Source organism: Strigops habroptila, chromosome 6 (assembly GCF_004027225.2).
Source record: "Strigops habroptila isolate Jane chromosome 6, bStrHab1.2.pri, whole genome shotgun sequence".
Classification (NCBI taxonomy): Eukaryota; Metazoa; Chordata; class Aves; order Psittaciformes; family Psittacidae; genus Strigops; species Strigops habroptila.
The window spans coordinates 19,253,390-19,273,854 of NC_044282.2; the positions used below are offsets into that span (position 1 = coordinate 19,253,390).

Genomic DNA, 20,465 nt, shown 5'->3' on the forward strand with positions numbered 1-20,465 from the left:
TGCTTTTTCAATTTTTAATGTAGCTGATTTCATATTAAAACCTTTATAGAAGCTATGTGAACATGATGATCTATATTCCTAAACCCCAGCTATGTAGGGACATTTCCAGTAAGATGAGTCAGTGTGATAGTTCCTTTGGATTGATTTTATTATTTTTATTTCTTTTTATTATTATTTGCTGTAGTGATTAGGATTTCAGGGAATGAGTTAAAACAATATATTACTAGACTGGCAGTCAATCAGATCACTATCACTTCAAAAATCATTTAAGAAGATCTACTTTTTTATTATTTATATAGCTCCATAGTTCATGGTGCTACATAGAACAAATCAAAGACAGATTCCCTGCCCCCTAAGAGCTTACAGTCTAGGCAAGTACAAGAACAACAGGAGAAGATAACACAGGCAGGGGACAGAGAGGGGTAGTAAATGAAAAGAAGGACAATTACAGTCACGTAAAAAGCTAGTGTGTTTATCTTTGTGGATACAAACTGGGGAGGTGAGGTGCTTGAGTAACTGTATTTTTAATGAGAACTACATTTTATAGGAAAGCCAGAAGAGAAGGGTTTTGAAAATAAATTTGGTAGTGTCAGAGGTGCTTGTAGGAAGGCAGAGAGGCAAGACTGGAAGGGAACAGGACACTAACATATTTGAGGTTGGAAAGCAATAAGCTTGGATGTCAGACAAGTCAACCTCAGCAACCCATTCTTTACCTACGCATCTTTGAAAAAATGACAAAAACCACAATTGCTCCCGTACACCTTAACACAGGCTGGATTCTTATTTTGCCTTTAATATGGTATCAGTACACATTTGGGGACGAAATCTTGATTCCTCTGAAATAGGAGTTTTGAAACTCCTTTCAAAGTAGTCAGCATTTTAATCGTCATATTTTGTGATTGGTGATGTATTTGGAAACTCTAATGTATTTGGAGACTAAGTGAAGTTGTGTCTAAAGTACTTTAAATATTTTTCTAGCATCCTTAATATAATAATACAAAAATTTCTTTATAACATTATCATCTTTTACCTCTTTGTATGCCGTTATCTCTGCTCGTGACCCCTTTTCCATGAAAACATTTTGATTTTGTAGAATATCAGGGTATTTCTCCTACTTCTATTTGAGATTTTGGATTTTGGTGGGGTTATTTTCTTCATAAATTATGTCTTTTCCATCCTGTTATTTGGGGGTTTTGGAAGACTTTATGGATAAAACCAGGAAGGATTGATGCAAGTAATTAAACATGAAAGAAAAGGTTCTGTAAAACTTATACTGAATTCTTCAACTGAAAGTTGAGACAGAAACTTCATGAAGTAGTATCTCATTAAAAACCTGCCAGATACTCCCTGGATATGTTTGTATTTGTTTTTATGTAATAGAGGAGTATCATGAAACGGCTTGCTGATTTGTATAACCAGACAAATCCTCATTTACTGTAAAGCAACACATATCTCTTGATTTCATCCAACTATTTGGCTCAGAATTTTTTGCTACCAGTCGTTTCACGTTTTATTTATAGATAAGCTAAAGGGAGTTTTGTCATTTATTCTGTAATACCCACATAGTTCTATTGCTATATAACCATGCTGAGGCAACTTGAAGATTTAAATTGTGTGTCTTGAGAATTTTTAAAGATTATAGACATCTATCGTCCTTGAAACAGATACAGTTAAAAAAAAGAAAAAAAGACCTGTTCAGTTTTTACCTCAGTTGTCATCCACCAGGTAGCACCATATATAACTGAGTTATAACTGCTTTAAAAGTCATCCCTAGAATGACATTTGAGGTCAGTAAGAGAAGCACCCATCATCATGTCCTGGGAAATAACAGCCTAATTGAGCTATTATCTGAAACCACATAAGCAGTTATGTACAGATTCTGAATCTTCATGGGCCAGATACTCACTTGATATTAGCTGGTGTAGTTCTAGTGATTTTAATGACGTTGAAATTTATGCTACATGAGAATTTGGGAATTTGGAACTAGCCATTCAGAGGCCTATAAAAATGAGGAAGCTTTCTTCAGAATTAAGGATTTCCTTCACAACAGTGAAAGGAAAAGGAAACATTATGTTGTGGGGTTTTTTTGAATACAGAACTACCAGTAGTATTTCTACTGCTTTGGAGGTCAACTCTTTATTGGTAATTTTTCCTCAAGTATCTTATTTTTCTGTGAAACATACAGAAATCATTACCAATGCACAACAAAGTAACATTATGAATTAGTGTATGATTTTTTAAATACAAATCTTCAGTTACTTTGCATATTTTCCTTAATAATAGAAGGCTGAAATTTTTACTGAAATCTTAATTAAGCCACATTACGTCTGGTTTAGGTTTTTTGTTCCTTGGGGGACTTTGACCCAGTAAAACATTTGGGACATATTCTGCATTCACACTTACTTTGGCTCACATATCTTAATGAGAATTAGTCGTGTGCATCAAGGTGAGAATGGAATCCTGCTTATTTCAACACCCTTAATAGAGAAAAGAAAGGTTTGTTTGAATATAACACAGCATTTTATTACACAATTTTACAAATTTTATTGTAAATCATCACTCAAATGCAATAGCTAATCTTTTTTCCACTCCAAACCACTATAATTAGGAATTTTCATTCTGTTGTATGAGAGTTACTTTCTTGCCCTTTGTATTTTAAAGAATTAACTTAAATATATATTATGTAAGTATGTTCATTTTCAGAATCTTTGCTGCAGATGTTTTTATCTTGTTTATACTTCAAAGATAACCTCTCCTTTTTATCACATAAATGGGGATAAACTCTCATGAATACAAGAGAATTTGCTTTCTCAGTCCTGTGCACAACAGAAATGGCCAGCTCAGTCTCTATGAAGACCTATGAGAACTGGGTAGTAGACACAAACCTCCCACTTTCCCCATATTTAATGATATAATTTCTACAATTTGAATGATATATCTTATACTCCTGTGCTTGAAAGATGGTAAGATTAAATTAAACCCTAGTAAACAAACGATCTCATTACTCACCAATGACTAACTATCTGTGATAATTTTAGTTTAAGTTAGTTGAATTAATTATTTTCCGTATAAAGACAATCTTCATAATCTTTTTTGGCTGACATATCATTCCTTCATAGTCTATCCTATATATTTTTTGTTGAGATACAAATAAATTTACAGCAGATGAAGGTGCAAGATTCAGCATCTGTAGGGCAGTATTTAAAAATGTTATGTCCAGGAACTCATCACAGGCAGGACACATAAATTAGCTTTGAAGCAACTAATGGCTAGATCCTGCAAAAACTCATCTCAATGTGTTGTACTGGCTTCTCTCAGGAATCCCAGAAAACTCTCTGGCCATGCCTTTCATGGCAAGAATCAGCAGAACAGGGCCCTAAGCTGAGGCTAAGTACCAGTACTGACACAAAGTACTGTACATATGTTGCTCAAATCACACAGCGAAAACAAAACAACTAAAACTGACATAATTTTAATGCCTTTTTTTTTTTTTAATTTTGTGCATTGGTTTCAAACAGCAAACTGAGTGCACTTTAACCGTTATCACAATGTGTTCAAGAGGTCTGTGTCTTTTGCCATCTACACACAATTGTTCATGACAGCATGTTATCAGCCTAGTGGAAAACAGGGGTGTAGCATGGTAAGCAGTGGTGGTAGTGCACCTATTTTTTATATTATCTAACTTGAAAATATGTCTCTTCTAAGATTCCTTTTCTTGATAAAAATAGTTTTCACCAAACGTTGGTGGTGCACACGCACTACCATTCATGCTTGGCATCACACCCCTGACAGAAACACATGTTCTTATTTTGTTGATAAAAAGTATTACAAAAATTTCCATACAAAAACTATTTTCATAGAAATCTTGCATTTCCACAAAGAAACCTGAACATTTTTTTTTTTTTTTTGGAAAAAAAAAAAAACCTGCTCAAGAATTTTGTTCGTTTTGTACTGTGACTGTATTGAAAAATGCAGTCCTCTTCAAAGTTCTTCCCATTCACTTCTTTTAGGTGACTCATCCCACATCCAATATTAGCGAGATTCTGCAGGCTCCATTGAGTTCAATTAGTAGCAGGAACAAGGGTTTCAAAACCCATTCAGGCTAAAATGCAAGCCCTCTATGTGTGAAATACAGTGCTTCCCACCCCCTCCCTCTTTTCACAAAGAAAAAAAGTAATCACTTATACCTAAAGGTTGTAAGATACATTCCTTTGTACCAAGGAAATTTTCATTCATCTAAAAATTGGGTCAAAATTATGGAATTTTTTGTTGGGTTTTTTCTTTTTTTTTTTTTTTTTTTTTTTTTTAAAGTTCCAGCCCACGTAAATTTAAGTTACTGATTTATTTTTTGTAATTATTATTTATTTATTTAGTTCAGTGACACAGACAGTCCAAAAAGCAGGTGAGCATCCTCATATTTATCCTTCTAATCATGGGATTCATGTTTCTTCACTTTACCATTTCTCCCATCCAGGAAGCTCATATTGCCTGTCCAGAGGGTAGTTTCAGTTTACCAGCAGTTACCAACTCTTCTATGCTTGGAAGTTCAGAAAAGCATATGGTTTCTTGTTCCACTACAGTTCCGAGATATTATGTTTACTAGACTCCTTCCATGGTTAGTATCATCTTGGACATTTATTTCCATCTCCTGGCAACCGTTGAACTTCAAAAGGAACCTGTAATTTCTCACTGAGACTGCATTTGAAACCAGCCACAAAACTCACATGGAACATTCATTCATTCAGAATGGTGGAAACCCATGACGAACAGTGTAACCCCGCATAACTTGATTGATCCATGATGCTTGTGATTCGAGTCTGGCCATTGCAACTGCTGAGATCACAGAGTCTCTAGTTCATAGACACAGCGGCATGAGGTAACTCATTTTATTTTGCACAGGTTGCATATTTCCACAGGAAACATTCTTGCAAGGTTGTTTGGAAAAAAGGTGACAGTTTGTGCTTGGGGTATTTGGCTTCCCAGCTCTATGCCATGGTTTCTTTACCTGGCAACCTTCTGTCATTAAACGTGTGCATGTTGATAACTTCTTCTGTTTTCACAATAACTGGGGCCTGTGGCTTGTGTTTTAATCGACGCTGACACTTCAGAGACATCCTTAGCTCCTCTATCATGGCACTACAGAAGGACCTCTACAGAGGGAAATAGAGGAAGAGAAGAAAAAAATCATCTGTAAGAAATGTCTAGCTACGATGTCTAGAAGCAGATTCACTTTATTGGCACAGCCTTGTCAGTCCTATAGGTTTGCTTTGTCTCAGTCTGGAGCTCATAGCAAATTTCGGTCTTTTAAATATGCATCACATAATAATTGAAATGACTTATCAAGCTGTGATGACTCAGTGAAAAAATCACCTACAAGTATTTGTATGGCAGCTACTGACTATAGATGCATATGATACGTAAAAAAAATTCAAGCAGAAGATCTGTTAACATAGTTTAGATTTAGAGGGTAGAATCTGAATGCAATATATATTAGGTATTCAGTAAAATCTTCCTTCCCATATTTAAAAATAATAATTTAATTTCTATATGATTTAAATAGCTGTTCCTCAACAAAACAACTAGCCTTAGTATAGGAAGTTTACCTAAATTAGTGCTGAAATATGGTTAAAACGCAGACCGAATTACTGAAAAGTGCTATGTATCTAGTCCATTATTTTTAACATCTTCTGTATTAAAACACTTTGTTCACTACTGAATATCATTTGGGGAGTATATATTTGAAAACAAGTTCATTGCTTTTTATGTATATTATCAGAAAAAGTTAAACATGTTTTCACCAAAAGCTAGGTCCTCAGAGCCTTTTTTTTTTTATTTTTCAGTGAAATAAATTTGAAAAGTAAAATAAAATCTTTCTTAGTCCCTCAGTCTGACTGAATTCTCAACTGCTAATGGTGTGCTGAGCAATTAGCGTCTCAGTGTGAGAACTGGAGTATGGATGAAATATAGAAGTAAGGAAGAAGAGTCTCAGTTTTGGGATATGTGAATTAACCATTTTTATTATATACTTTAACTCAAATGTTTTCCATCTAATGGAGAAATTTCTTAACTGAATAACCCATCCCAGAGTCCGAGCCTCCAACAATTGCTCTCACCCAAAGCAAATTCAAGGTATAATGTAGCCCTTTGCATTTTACTTTCTTAGTAACTAATGAGGAGAAGGAGGTGAAGTGGAAAAAAAAAAAAAAAAAAGAAAAGAAAAAGACAGAGCATCTAGAATTACTGAAAATATTTCTTGATAATTGTTTTATTTTGTGTGATTAGTGGTAGATCATCAGTCAATATATAATTGTCTGATTTATTTCCTAAATCAAGAACTCTGCTTTATTTGTAAACTGTTACGTCACCATTGTTCACACAAACCTGGAGTTTGGAGATTCGATCCAGAAAATACTTAAGTACCTCACCCTACTTAGTTCTTTGGGAAACTAAATTGAAACTGTATTTATCAAAACCTGCATTCACCTTCCAACCTCCAGAGCTGAAGGCACTCTGAGCAGTAAGGCACTCAGTTTTCCACATTAAATTTTATAGATTTGTCATTTGGCAGTAGTCAGTAGAAATTCTGCTAAGCACATTGGTGCTTGGCTTAATCTTGGATCCAATCAGAATTCACAAAATTCACACTCAAGTTCTCCATGTGTGTCTGTTCAATACTGTATTCTGCCGAAGGAGCTTTAAGCTTCAGTGCTCATCAAATGGCTGTAACCTACGAGCATTAGACCATTTCAAGGTAAAAACACTTGCAGTTTCCACCTACTGATACTGTTCCACTTGGCACAGAAGCAATTAACAGGCAGAGCAGGAGAAAGGGGGAGAGAAAAGAGAACATAGGATTTTTCTGTACATTACGGATTAGAGCACACAGTGGTAAAGGAAAAGCTTCAGTGGTAGTTACTATTTCAGTGATGATTTCAACATTTTAATGTAAAATTTTGTAAATAGAAGAGTGCAAACATGAGCTCAGTCACAGGTTCGAGCCGAACCTGAATCCCCCAAACCCTGAAAAAACACCTTTTTCCCTAATCCTTTCCATGAATAAGGGAATAGGCAGGTGGAAGGAAAAGGTAATCTTTGGCTGTGATACCCTTCATTTCAAACATTCCCTTCTGCTAAGTCTGAAATAAAGGAATGATATCTACAACTAGGAAAAGTGTAAGATTTGAGTCCAAAAGAGAGGATGGTATATCTCTCTGGTGCATAGTCAAGCACAAGACCTTCAGAGGCCAAATTTCAACAAAAAAATTGTAATTTCTGGCTGGCATTTCTAGCTGGAGTGACTTCTTCAATGGACACAGATTAGCAATAGCTTTTAAAGATGTTCCAGCGCACTGAGCTGGCATTCAAGACAGCTTTGTGAATGAGGCGGCTAAAATTTCTAATTGAATGGTCTGAGATGTAATATGTCAGATATTCATGCATAAGGTATCTTTGCTTAGCACTGTGTAGAAAGCAGGAAATTCTACCTCCTTCTTATCCAGCTGTACTTTGAAGGAAAACATTCAATTAGAACTTCTTAGATCTTCTCTTATTTTTTTTTAGAAAGTGCTTTTGCCTAACATCGGAACTGCAGTTATGATTACAAATCTGAAATTAACCCCCAAATCTTTCCAAAGGGTAAGATTTAATTTAATATTCCCTAATGGATTACAGGCTAAATTGGTAATGCTTGTAGATCTTGGCATTTTCACTATGTGGGGAACCTAGTACATAACTCAGGAATTTCACAGGGAATCCACTAAGAAGTAAATGCTGCCTTACACCACCTCCAGCCATTACTTGGCTCTCACTTCTGGAATCAAAGATCTAAGTGAAACATTCTGAGAAACAAAATCTATCTAAATTTAAAAATGGTACATTAGCACTTAACATTTTCAAGATTGTGTCCCTTTCTTTGCCAAGACATCTAACACAAGTGCCAAAGCAGAGTGAATCCTTTTCAAGATGCATCAAGCCACCAAAACCTTTGCAAAGATCTGCAGACATTTACCAAAGGGTATAAATTTTTAAGTAATATTAGTAGAAACAGGATTACAATCGATAGCCAAGAGGTAAGAAGACACATGCACTCGATGCTAACTTTCTGAAATACCCTTCAAACGAAATTTCATGAAACTTGCCAACATATTTTATCTGAGAATGTTACCTGGATCTGAAAAGTTATTAAATGAGAAACATGGGCAAAACGGACAATATTAAAAAGGCAGTTAGCAAAATTTTGAGATAGCTATTTTATCTAGAAAATTCTTTCATTCCGTGTTTTGAAATTATTTTGTATAAATTAAGTTCATGGGAACTTATCTGCATATATGGTTTTAAAACCGTTATTTAATTACTTCATTTACTAAGTTTTTTATGTCTGCTATGTTTTTTAAAATATCAAATGTCTTAAAACAATATACAGTATTAGCTCCCAGTCAGTACCATTGTTTTGGTAACTGAGCACTGAATAAGAGCAATGTTACTTTCCCTGTTACCCCCATATTTCACTCATTGGCATAGTTATGCATTTTAAAAAAGATTAATTCAAGGCTATGTGAAAGTTCGTGGTCTGGATGCTTATTCTTCTTTGTCTTGTATTTGAGAAATATAAGGAAGAGTTTTCTCACATATTGATATAAAATCATGTTCAAAAAAGGTTTACAAAGGATTACTTTATGTTTGACCTTTATTTAATAGAAATTCTTTTCTTGCCTGTTTTCAATTCAAATCTGTGTACAGTCTCCATTTTCTGTACAGTTAGACTTTGTGTTCTTTTACTGTTTTAAAATAATAAGACATGAAAAAAAAGATGCAGGTCTTGAATATTTTTCTTTTTTTTTTTTTTTTGGTGACAGATAAATGACATTTTCAGATATGATTTTAGAAAATACAAACCAATGTCTTGATCCTGAATTCAACTGACCATTCAGATAGTTATGGAAAAAGAGTGAAATGTTTACAGAACATATTGACTCTATTTTAAAACTGTTGCCCATCCTGAAATAGAGCACTTTTAGGATATATTATAAGACTGCTTAACTCATAGAAAAATAGCCTTTTGCCCAACTTACCTTCCACACTGCAGGCATGTTATGAAAACATCAGTTATTACTGATTTTTCACCTACCCTTACAAAATTGTAAGTTTTCGCTGGAAATGTTACCAGAAAGTAAATGCTGCCTTCAAGTCATCTCATATATAATCAAATAGTAGAAAAGTTGAAGGAAGGCATACAGTTCTCTAAACAACAATACACTTAAGTGCAACTATTTGGTTGCAGCAAATCACTGCAAAATGTTAGAAAAAAAAGTTGCAATTCTGAGTGGGGAGTTCAAGTGTACAAAAGAAAATTTTAATCAGAACTGCATTTTTTAACCTTTTAACACAAAGCAATTTTGAAAAGGCTCATCTCCTTAAGAATAGTGAGGAAGTAACTGATACCTCTTTAATTCTTTGCCACAGCTGACAGCTTACAAATCATGTAGAATGGAGAGGATAATTTTGCAAAGTGTTACCACTGTTTACAATCTATTTAGACAGCTGTGCATGGTTTTACTGCCTGAGAAAAAACATATCTATGTGTGTATTGATATGAAAGGTACACAAAACAAAACTGTTTTCATTGTATTGCTTCACAGGAAATCAGAAAGGTAATTAGAAATTGTATCAGCATTCATTAGACACAGAATTATGAGACTACTACCACAGATTTTGCTTTTATCAGCCTAAAAAGAGCAACAGGAAGACAGGAATGGCATGCCTGCACCACTCATCATTTTGATTTAAGTGACTACTATTCAATGTGTTTTAAATATAGAAATCTCCAATCAGTTGCTGGTTTATATTTTTTCACATTCGATGCAGTTAATATAAAGCTGACTGTCAATATTCAATAAAAAAGCAAGATTTACTCAAAGGTTCATTACTTCCAGTCTTGTGTGTCAGATATTATTTGAAACCTTGTTTAATTTTCTTAAAGCAGTAACAGCAGTAATCCTGCATTGCTTTATCGTATTATTGGTCAGTGTTGTTGCATCTAGTAAGATATATAAATTAAACTGGTTTTCATCCTCTTGAAGTTAACTGAGAATGAATGCACAGCCCTACCCTGACCCTCCCTCCTAATCAGTTTCTGCTGCCACATGCCACTCCTCTAGGGGTTTTGAATGTGTATATGGAAAACCTGTCAATCTTAAACCCCCTACACAGCATCATGAATCCTAGCAAAATGTTGATTTAGGATCATAAAGAGCTGAGCAACTAATGGAATGAAAATAGCCTCAGAAAAAGAGAAATTGTATTTCATTGTAGTTCAAGCATTACCAAAGAAGTTAAAGTGTACTTGTAATCATCAGATTTTATGTTGCTTAGTTATGTACCTAGTCTTAGACATGATTGTTGATCGAAAGCTGTACACATACATATGTACATACGTATGTAAATATATACATAATATGGTTACATTAAAAATACTTTCCCAGAGTTTTCTGATGCAGTACATTTTCAATCCATAGCAAGTATAATGCACAAGCACGCTGCAGACTAAGTTCACATCAAATAGCTGAACATATCACCAACATATTCTCAATTTCAGATTTAGCAATTATTGCTTTTTTGGTAGAATTTTTTAAAATAACTTTCAAATTCCAAAATGTATGGGAGATTACATTGCCTACTCAAATAAAGACAATAATATCAAGCATCATGAATATTTTCATATCAGAAACTAAGCTTTTCTTCCACCATAGGTCAACCATACAAAGTTAAGACCAGTAGAGTTTTTCGAGACAGCTTGCTGAAGCATGAGGTGTTTCACCCTGTAACTGAATTGAATGCTGATTGTTTCAAGGACTTTTCTATTTCATGGAGAGGATCTACAAGAATCCGATGAGACTGACCCTTCTTGAAACAAAACAACACTGAAATAATCTTCTGCAGGTTGAAGTGCTCACTAGGTTTTAGAGTTATGCAATGAACTTAGATGACACACACGACCTCATTGCAGGCCACTTCTAGCATATGTTGTTAATGTCTCCCCGTGGGACAATAAGATCCCAGCTTGCCTTAAATAATTGGTGTCCAAAAAAACCAATTCAGCCACTCTCAAATTCTAAAACTTATTTCCTGACAAAACAGAATGTACTCTGAGTGGATGACAGAGACTTCTGGTAAAGCAACTCTGAGTCCATTTAAAGTCTGCTGAAACTGTTTAACCTGGTTCCAGTCTGAAGTGCATCCTGACAGCTACACTAGTTCCTGTGGCTGATGGGGAACTCCTATCAGTGCAGAAACCTTTTTCAAAGGTGGCATTGTTTAGCTCTGTCAGCAGCCTTTCTGGCCATTTCACTGACCATGATGTTTTTCTGACTCACCTGTGGACCTAGGCTGGGGCAGATGGAATTGCACTTGTGTGGTTCCACTCTTTTCTCTCAGAGAAATCCCAGAGGATGGCATAGGACAATTGCTCATCAGCCCCGAGGGCTCTCTCTCATGCAGGATTCCACAAGGTTTCATCCTGTCATCTCTCCTTTCAACATGTATATGAGGCCACTGAGGAGATAATGAAATAATTTGGGCTGTGGTGTCATCAGCACGCAGTCCTGATACACAGTCCTACTCTCCAGGATGGTGAGATCAGGATGGTGCAATCAGTTTGTGCTTCCAGTACCTGGCTGAAACAGGGGTATGATGGCAGCTTAATCCCAGGGAGATAGGTGCTATGGTGGACAAGGGAAGCATTCAGAAGATAATATCTATCCTTTTATTCAGTTTTTCTACCTATTATTCAGTTCCACCTCTTGTGAAAGAGGCTTACAGTCTCAAGATTCCTCTGGGTTCCTAAATCTGGTTCTGGATTTTCAAATTGGATCAGTGGTGCTAAGTACTATTTGTCACCTATGATTCAGTCAGTGGCAATAATTTCTACCAGTATTAAACTTGTCACACCAGTCCGGCTCTTCCTCCAGGACACACTACTGCAGTCCAGTGTCCGTTGACAATGGCTACAAATGGCTGCCAGGTGTTTAATAAGTGCTGATAGCAATTCATATTACTTCAGCCGTGTAGCTGCTGCTGAGCAAGTAAATAACAATATATGGTACCACCTATCTGATTTAGCATGTTATCCAATGCAACATTTTAATGGTTCTTTGTGTTGCAATCAGAGCTGTGCAGGGTATTTCTCTGCATTTCAGCAGAGATGATCCTAATTGCACTGAAATCAGTCACCTAGGTCTTGCACTCTCAGCCACTGGATGTAAAAGTTCATTCACCTTTTAAATAATTTTTGATCCTAGATTTAAATTTATTCTCTGTTCACCCAAGGAAGACTGGGTTTGTTGATCTACAGGCATGGTGAAAGGAAGTGATGATGATGTGTAATTAATCCTTTGTAGTGTGAATCTATCTGGGTTAAAATACTACATATAACACCATATAGTTTTATTTGAAAATGAATAGCCCACCCTACGGATACATTTTAGAAAATAAATAAAACCTTTCTTACCTGAGTTCAGCTGTATCTAAACAGCTTTTTATAGTTTGCTGAGCTCAAGTCCATATAGTTATACCAGTTTTATAGTTCAGTGTGATAGTATAAATTTAGTATAAAATTTGGCATGGCCTCAAATCATATTGAGCAGAGAGAGACTATTAGTATTAATTTAATGTCAACAGTTTCTAGACTTTTGGAAACACTAACTATTATAGTCGTACCATGCTACATAGTAGCAAAATGGTTAGCATTGGTTTCTCTATAATTACATGGTTTTATCTGGCAGTCTAGGACATTTTCTTAATCTAAAAGGCAGCTGAAAGTGCTTGTTGTTACTTTGCGGGCTTATACAAAACTCAAAGTAGTAAAATCACATGAAGTAAACTGTGTTTACTACTACACTTAGCTATACTATACATGATTAAATAAAAAATGCAAAGTTTAATATTTACATAATAGAATATCTGTATATACCGTATATTAAGGAATTATATAGGGGAATACAATAAAAAATTATTAGAGAGACATGAATGTTCTGTAATCTGACTTTTGTTTTTCCTTGAGAATGAAGAAATTAATTTTATTTTTTTTTTTCCAGAGAAGCAATATCTATGGAGCAATAGTGAGCCTCCTGAAATCACATTCCTACATTTGTACTTGTGCAATGAGTCGGCTTTAAACACATTTCTAATCTTTCTATTCTTTGTTTCTTGAATGATACAACTTAAGATATTAAAAGTACTTCAGAAGCAAGGTTCATTATCAAATAGATATTGGTTGCGATGCAATCAAAAATCAAAATAGAGATCTTGTTTTTAATGTTTTATTGTTGCAAATGATTTTTTAAACACCACAGTCAGTCAGATTGCTTTTTTTCACCTTTTCACCTTTTCCATTTTTGTCTTTTCAATTTTTTTTTTTTTTTTTCTGTGAAAGGTTGGGGTATTTGTGGGTTTGGGACGTTTATTTTGGTGGGTTTTTTTTTTTTTTTTTTTTTTTTTTTTTTTTGTTGTTGTTGTTGTTGTTTGGGGGTTTTTTTTCTGCCTTTTTTTTTTTTGTTTGTTTGGTTTTTAACAGTTTCTTCCATAAAGAATATCCTCTAATATGTAATCAGGTGGTTTCCAGGAGGGCATTTAATTATAATTAACACCTCAACTTCGAGTAATCTGTGTGCTTCTAAACACACAAATTAGCCATACAAGTCTGTACATCCACACAGAGTGCTCAAGGCAGTACAGGATGATAGAAGTTCACAATTTTTCAGCTGCATATTTGCAGAACGCAATGTGCTGAAGTCAGAGAAACATTTCCTTTTATGAGCTGTCACAGCTGCTGCTCCTTTTCCCAGCTAACATTAGAAATTCTGAGGTTATTCCATTACAAAATGTGACATAACAATACAGACTGCATAACTGACTGTACATTGTGTAACAGTTATTTGGGATACAAATCCCAAAGCTTTTACTTTGATTTACCAAGAATACCCACATTCTTTTGTTTGTTGTAGTCTGAGGAACAGGCTTTTCAACTTTAAAATCTTTTGAATTTGCCTACCCCTGGAAAGAAAAAAAAAAAAAAATCACTAGGCTGGGATTTATTTTGGGGTTGTTCCAAAACTGTCCCAAATAGCAGAGGCTTTTGGTAGTAAACTATAATGAATATTCTCAGAACTCCAGTAACACTGACAACCGCAATTTTTTTTTGGAAAGTAATGAAAAAGACTCTAATGAAAACTAATCTAGTAAAATTTGGAAAAGAAACAGCCAACATAAAATATTCTGGTAAAGCAAGAATGGATCCTAAAAATATTTTCATTGTTCATTGTTCATATTAAATTATTGTGGTATTTTTGTTTTGCACTGTAAGATAAGAATTAAAACGTATCTACATATCCTGCTCACAAAGAAGCACCCACAGTATTTCATTACTGATTAACTTCTTGCTGTAAGAACATTCCATATAGGACAAGTTACATATATGCATTTTGCTCTCCTCAATTCTAAAAAGCAGCATTCTAAGACATAATGAATTAAATTTGTTCTGTTTCAAACAGATTGTAGAAGGACCTTGGCAAATAAACTCGTGTTAGCATTTACACTAACTTCATGCAAAAAAATCAAGAACTAACCGGGAAGCACAATCAGGATGTGGTGTCAACTGTGTATGTTGACATATATATAGTTTTTTCAGCTAAGCAGCCCTTAGCCCCTCCTTGCCTCTTGGGAAGGGTGTGGGTCCACTACATTAGTAAAACCAGATTTCAAGAAAACTTCTCAAGCCAATGCCACCTTCTCCAAAGAAACCATGACCAGGATAGGTACAAAGACAACCATTTGCAAGGGTGACAACAAGAAATGCTCCATATGTTCTTGACATTGCCTTCAGCAATACTGTGAATTTTATCCTAAAGTTTTCAGCAGTGCACATGCAGTTTCTACCACAGAACTGGCGCTTATGGTAATATCTTTTGTCTAATCACTATGTGAAGGTGGTATCAAAATAGAAATAATCTCAGAGAAGTCTCAAAAAAACCACCACAAACCCAAACTCAAACACAAAAATGAAGGAAAGATCAATAAATTCTCAAACTGAGAATCATCAATATATTATGCTAAATATTAATCATCTTCAAGGTCAATGTTTTCCATGGTCATTATGGTAATAATATGACCTATACAAAACTAAATGTATGAAATGGACATAAACACATAACACATTGAAGCACATCAATAATAATAAAAAAAACGACATAGTAATTGTTTTAAATGGCTCCTGTTTCTAACATTGCTTATTCACTGCCCTCTGAGTGCTTGTTAAAATCAAGGAGCAGGTCATTCACCAGCAAAAGCAATTATAAAATGCAAATGACTGGGCATTTATTGTCAAGATTGGCTAGATAAAAAAGGTCTGCTTAATAACGTGTTTACAAGCAGATGACATGATTAGATGGTTCTACCATAAACAATAGAAAAGAATAGAAGACTAAAATATTTTCTAAAGGCTGAAATAAAAAAAGGTGAGCTTTGTGAAATAAATTCTATTAAAAAGTAACAATTAAATTTCCCACTCAGAAATTAGAAGGCACCATCTTGTGGCTACTTTGCAGGAATGCAGTCAGGATAGCCTCTGGCCTGCCGTCTCATCCTACCCCTTCCTCCTGTGTCAACTAGAATGTCAAAATTCTGCCATACACAAGAACAATGCTTTGTCATTCCTAATATTTACTCTGAAAAAAGTCAGTGAGACTATATACTAGGTAGGCCTACAGGGGTTATTGAGCTCAAAATACACCTCAGGTTATCACATTACTCGAGTGTTTGGTGTAGAGAGCAAATTCAGAATTATTGGCAATCATAGCAGTCAAGCCTTATTTAACTGATGTTTAGGTTATGATTTGATAAGAAATACTTTGTTGGTGTTATTGTTTCAGTACACTCTAAGATTTAACCTAGTATTTTGTATTATAGGAAGTCTATAGCCAGATCTCTCCTTGTGAAACAAACAGGGTACACTGATATGTGTCTCATTTCACATCATTTGAAGTACTGAACAGTTCAAAAATAATAAAATGTACATCTGCTATTTTTTCACAAGCAAACCTAGTTCTGACCTGCTGATGGCTCAATGGGTTTTGAATTAGAGCAGAATTGAATCCATATATTGTTCTTCTCACATCCATCATATCTTGATCTTCTGGAAAGTACTTAGTAAATTAGTCTGACAGTCTAACTGTGATATCCAAGCTTATCTTTGCTTTTGAAAGGTGCCAATAAAAAAGGCATTTCTCTGTGTCTGGAAAGTGTTGTGGTGGCATGAATTCATGTTTCCCAGAAAGACTCCAGCTAGTGTCACAGGTTTCCTTTGGATTTTTGAGCATATCAGGAGAAGGATCTTCTGAACCACTTTGGTTATAAGATGCAGTAGTTTTTTAGCAAAGAACACAATTTTATCAGCTGCTGTTCTAAGCTTAATTCCTTTCAACATTTCACTCCTCTAACTAGGTTCACACCAGCCAATGTCTCTGTTTACATGCACGCTCCAGGAGCAGTGTGACATTGAAAATGCTAAAAATACATACCTAGATTATACACTTTAAATCTGCATTCCCACCCCACCGGAAATGCAACTCTAATTTTGTATACATTAAAAAGCAGACACACATGCTAATACGCCCACTTGTATCCCAGGATGCTACATATATTCAACAGCTGAAGATAGCTAATTTCTTTTGTTTCCTTGGTTGCTAACGTGACCTTTGATCTTCCCTGTTTCCAAGTGTTGACAGGCATTATACAAATACCAGAATGATTTTCTGATTCTAGAGGAATGAAACTAGAAATATTACCAAAAATAGGTGCCTCCTCTCTCCCCATGGGATAGCTGAGACAGCGTTACTTGCATGGTTTACTCATCCCTGCAGAGGAGATGTAGAGGCTGGAGACAGATGACAGTACTGCTTATCTCCTCTTTGGCTGCTGCTACTCCCTCTCCTAGGCAAAGGGGATCTGCTACATTTGGGGAAGATAGAAGATGTTCATTGGAGGTTTGTGGGTGCCAGGAGAAGAGTGGGTGAGGAGATGATAGGGTAGGCCATGTGTAGGGTTGCTGGCATAATTTTCCTGTTGATTTCATTTCATAAGTAAAGTTCTACTGAAATTTTACTTGTCCCCTGCAATCAGGGTGTGTGGCTGCAGTGGGGAAGGGAGAGGAGGGAAAGAAAGATTGGTGGCAAGGAGGAAGGAGAGGAGAGAAACCTGACTGCTTCAGATTCACTTCTAACTTTTTTAAGTATTTCATTACTTGATGAAACTTTTCTGGCATAAGTACTGTGAAAAGGCCAGATACCTACAAAAAACAACCACAGGGCTTAGAAAAACAAGTCCCTAAACAGGAAGTTTCTGTTTGCTTCCTCACACAACTTCCAACAGGCTGTTATTGTCACATAAGATATGCATTCACACTCTGCAAACTACTGAACTCATGTTACAAGATTTTTATCAAAATAGTGTTGTTTTTCTGAGTGCTTGTTAAAAATCCAGAAAAGCTAAACCAAACTATACTGATATCCACAAGAAATCCATTAGGATTGGATAAAAATTATTGAGAATTACATGGGTTACTTAAGTAACTGATATCTTTTTACTCACAATTTCATTTCAGAAACGTAACATTCCAAGAGTATGTTAACAGAAAGGAATTAGCCTATAGTATCATAAAGAAGAGGATCAAAATGGTCCTTTAACAATTTAATAAAATGTACCCATGTTCAAACTATGTTTAGGACCTTGTAACCTCACACTGCCTTTGTGTGTACTAGAAAAAATTTCTTTTAATATATTTATAAAAGGACACTTGCATACCAAAATGTTCCCTCAAAAGAAGTTGAAACAAATTTTAAGTTACAAAAACTCACCAGTAGCATCTGGAAAAATACGAATATAAATATAACTGTCGGATTTACTACTGATTTTATTAAATTAAATTTCTAAATAGAAATATAGGAATTTCCATAGGTCACAAGCTCCTCAAAAGGAGAAGAGAAAAAGAAAAAGACCTAGTAAAATTTAACAGGTTCTCACAATTTTAAAAATTCAGAATTTTTCATAGCAATAAAATATACAGTTTGAATTTAGTTTCAAACATGGTTACATACAAATATAAAGATTTATTCGTTATGAAAAAAAAAAATTCCAACTAAGAATTTCACAAGATATTACTAGTGTTGATACAATTAAAGTATTGTGGTTTTATAAATTGCAAGTACAGAACAAATTAACACTAGAATTTTTAAAACTGCTTCAGTTTGAAATTACATGACATCATATCAGTAGTAAACCCACCCAAAAAAATCCATGCTGATATAATCTTTTACAGATGCTACCAAGACACTTTCCAAGTATAAACTGTCAAAAACATTTCTATAGAGACATTTTTAGGTTTTGACTTTAATCTACAGTTTGTCTTTTGAAAATCAGAATTATCTGTAGAAGATTGTTTCCCATTAGAGTTTCGGATTTCTTCTTCATCCATAAAATTAACTGCAGTGAACTTCCAGGAGTAAAAAGCTGTCTTTTTTCAGGCTTGAATAAGAAGAGAAATAGTCACTTGTCCTGAAATCTGGCTACAATTAAACACATTGAAGACAAATTAAAAGCTGTAAATGTAAATCTTTGGGTACTTTGCTGTGATCCTTTGTTATACAAGTACTGTACTATATAGTAAACAATCAGTATGCATCACCTACATTTCACTACCAGACGCTTAAAGTATTATTTAAATAAAACATTGATATAAAATGAAATAGGAAAAGACAATATTTACCTTTTCCAACTGGGCATTTTTTTTTGATTTATACAAAAACTCCCCCACTGCCACAAAGACAGAAAGCACCAATCCTGCTGCCAGCACAATGAAGATTCCTCCAATGTTTTGAACTCCCAAAGCACTGGCCTCTTTACTTTCCTCCTCTGGGCAGCCATTGCCTCTCCACCATTTCTCTTTCATCATGTGGAGCTTGCCCTCCTCTTGCAGCTGAAGAATTGCTATAGTGATCTTGTCTCTATATGGAGAACCTAAAGAGACCACAGGGAACATATATTAGATGGGGTCTATTTTAAGGAAAGTTAGTTATTGCTGATAAGAATAAAATGTGATATAATGCACAGGAAAAACTATATCCTCTACTATAACATTTATTAAAAAGCCATATACATCTCACCACACTGGTCAGACATAAACACAAACCCACGTGTGCACACACATAAATATATGTACAGAGACCTTGATCCAGCTGGTGATGCCTGTAGGCCAGGCAACACAATGCACCAAGTCTTACTGCGCTTAGTCCCTTGGTCTCAAACATCTTCATGCCCAACTATTATATCCAGCCAAATTTTATTCATCTTCCAATTTCCATCAGGCTTTTAATTATGCCACAGTAGATTTAGTCTAATATACTTAAATCCATAAGCTGTTGCTTCATAGCTTGTTACCCTAAAACTAATCCAAGGTCTGATATGTAACAAACATTTTATACTATTTATTAAAAGAAGAAACAACAATTTATGCTTTAGGACCAAGCTACAAAAGTCTCTATTTGATAAATTGCCAGGCACTTAAGATGCCTTCCAAGCATGCACTTAATTATTAGTCTCTATTTGATAGATTGTCAGGTACTTAAGATGCCTTCCAAGCATGCACTTAATTATTAACAGTACCAGGTAGCAATGCATTCAGAAAGATAAGGTTAAGTGTGTTTGGAAAACAGGGATGTAAATGTTCATATTTTAATGTATTTCTTTGTCATAGTTCAGTATTCTAAAATGGCATAATAATTTCATAGGTTTCCAACATTTCAATATTTCAAGGGGCAGTTCAAATGGAAGTGTCACATCTTTGCATGTCATCTGCTCTCTTTTTCTTTATATAATGCGTAAGGAGTTTTCAATGAGTATTTTATAATCTACATAAATTAATGAACAATGCCAATGGAGAAAGCTTTTCTTTTGTGAATGTTAGGGACTAAATCAAATCAGTTAGAAGTGATTTCTATGTTAAAATTTGTGTAATGTTTAAGGAAAGAACAAAGCCATTATTTTTCTTCTTCTCCCTTGAAAACATTCTTCATTAAAGTGGTTAAGAATTACCAGGGGGATAAAAAAAAGCAGATGAAAAGGCATGGCATCCCCTCTTTCATGTGCTATGAATGCATTTCTACAAAGAACTCCTCCTCTTTTTCTCTCATAATAATGCTACTTACTAGCTATAATTTTTAGTGTTTCCTTTGGCTGAGTAATAAAATACATTTTCATTAACCTGATATCTTTTAAAAAATTCCTCAGCATCCTCTAGAGAAATGCTGACTATTTGACTATTTCGTGTACTGTGATCAGCTGCGAAGGAGCTGAAGGAATACATGGATAGGATATTTTATACTCTTTACACTCTTGGAAAACATACATTTACTTTTGGA

The 20,465-nt window shown here is 34.9% G+C and overlaps 1 protein-coding gene across 6 annotated transcripts in view; it reads right to left on the minus strand.

The window, feature by feature from the left end:
- Positions 1–262: 262 nt before the first annotated feature.
- Positions 263–20,465, minus strand: part of GRIK2 (glutamate ionotropic receptor kainate type subunit 2) — a 422,385-nt gene continuing 402,182 nt past the window's right edge. For 3 of the 6 annotated variants that reach the window (XM_030489997.2, XM_030489993.2, XM_030489994.2), the window contains 3 exons: positions 18,815–19,065; positions 11,373–11,550; positions 263–5,150 (listed from right to left, as the gene is read on the minus strand). In XM_030489997.2, the coding sequence (XP_030345857.1) occupies positions 5,137–5,150; positions 11,373–11,550; positions 18,815–19,065 (443 nt within the window). In that variant the 3' untranslated portion in view covers positions 263–5,136. Of the gene's footprint in view, positions 5,151–11,372; positions 11,551–13,517; positions 18,615–18,814; positions 19,066–20,465 lie in introns of those variants that run through there. The other 3 variants (XM_032920016.1, XM_030489995.1, XM_030489996.1) reach the window with 2 other exon arrangements.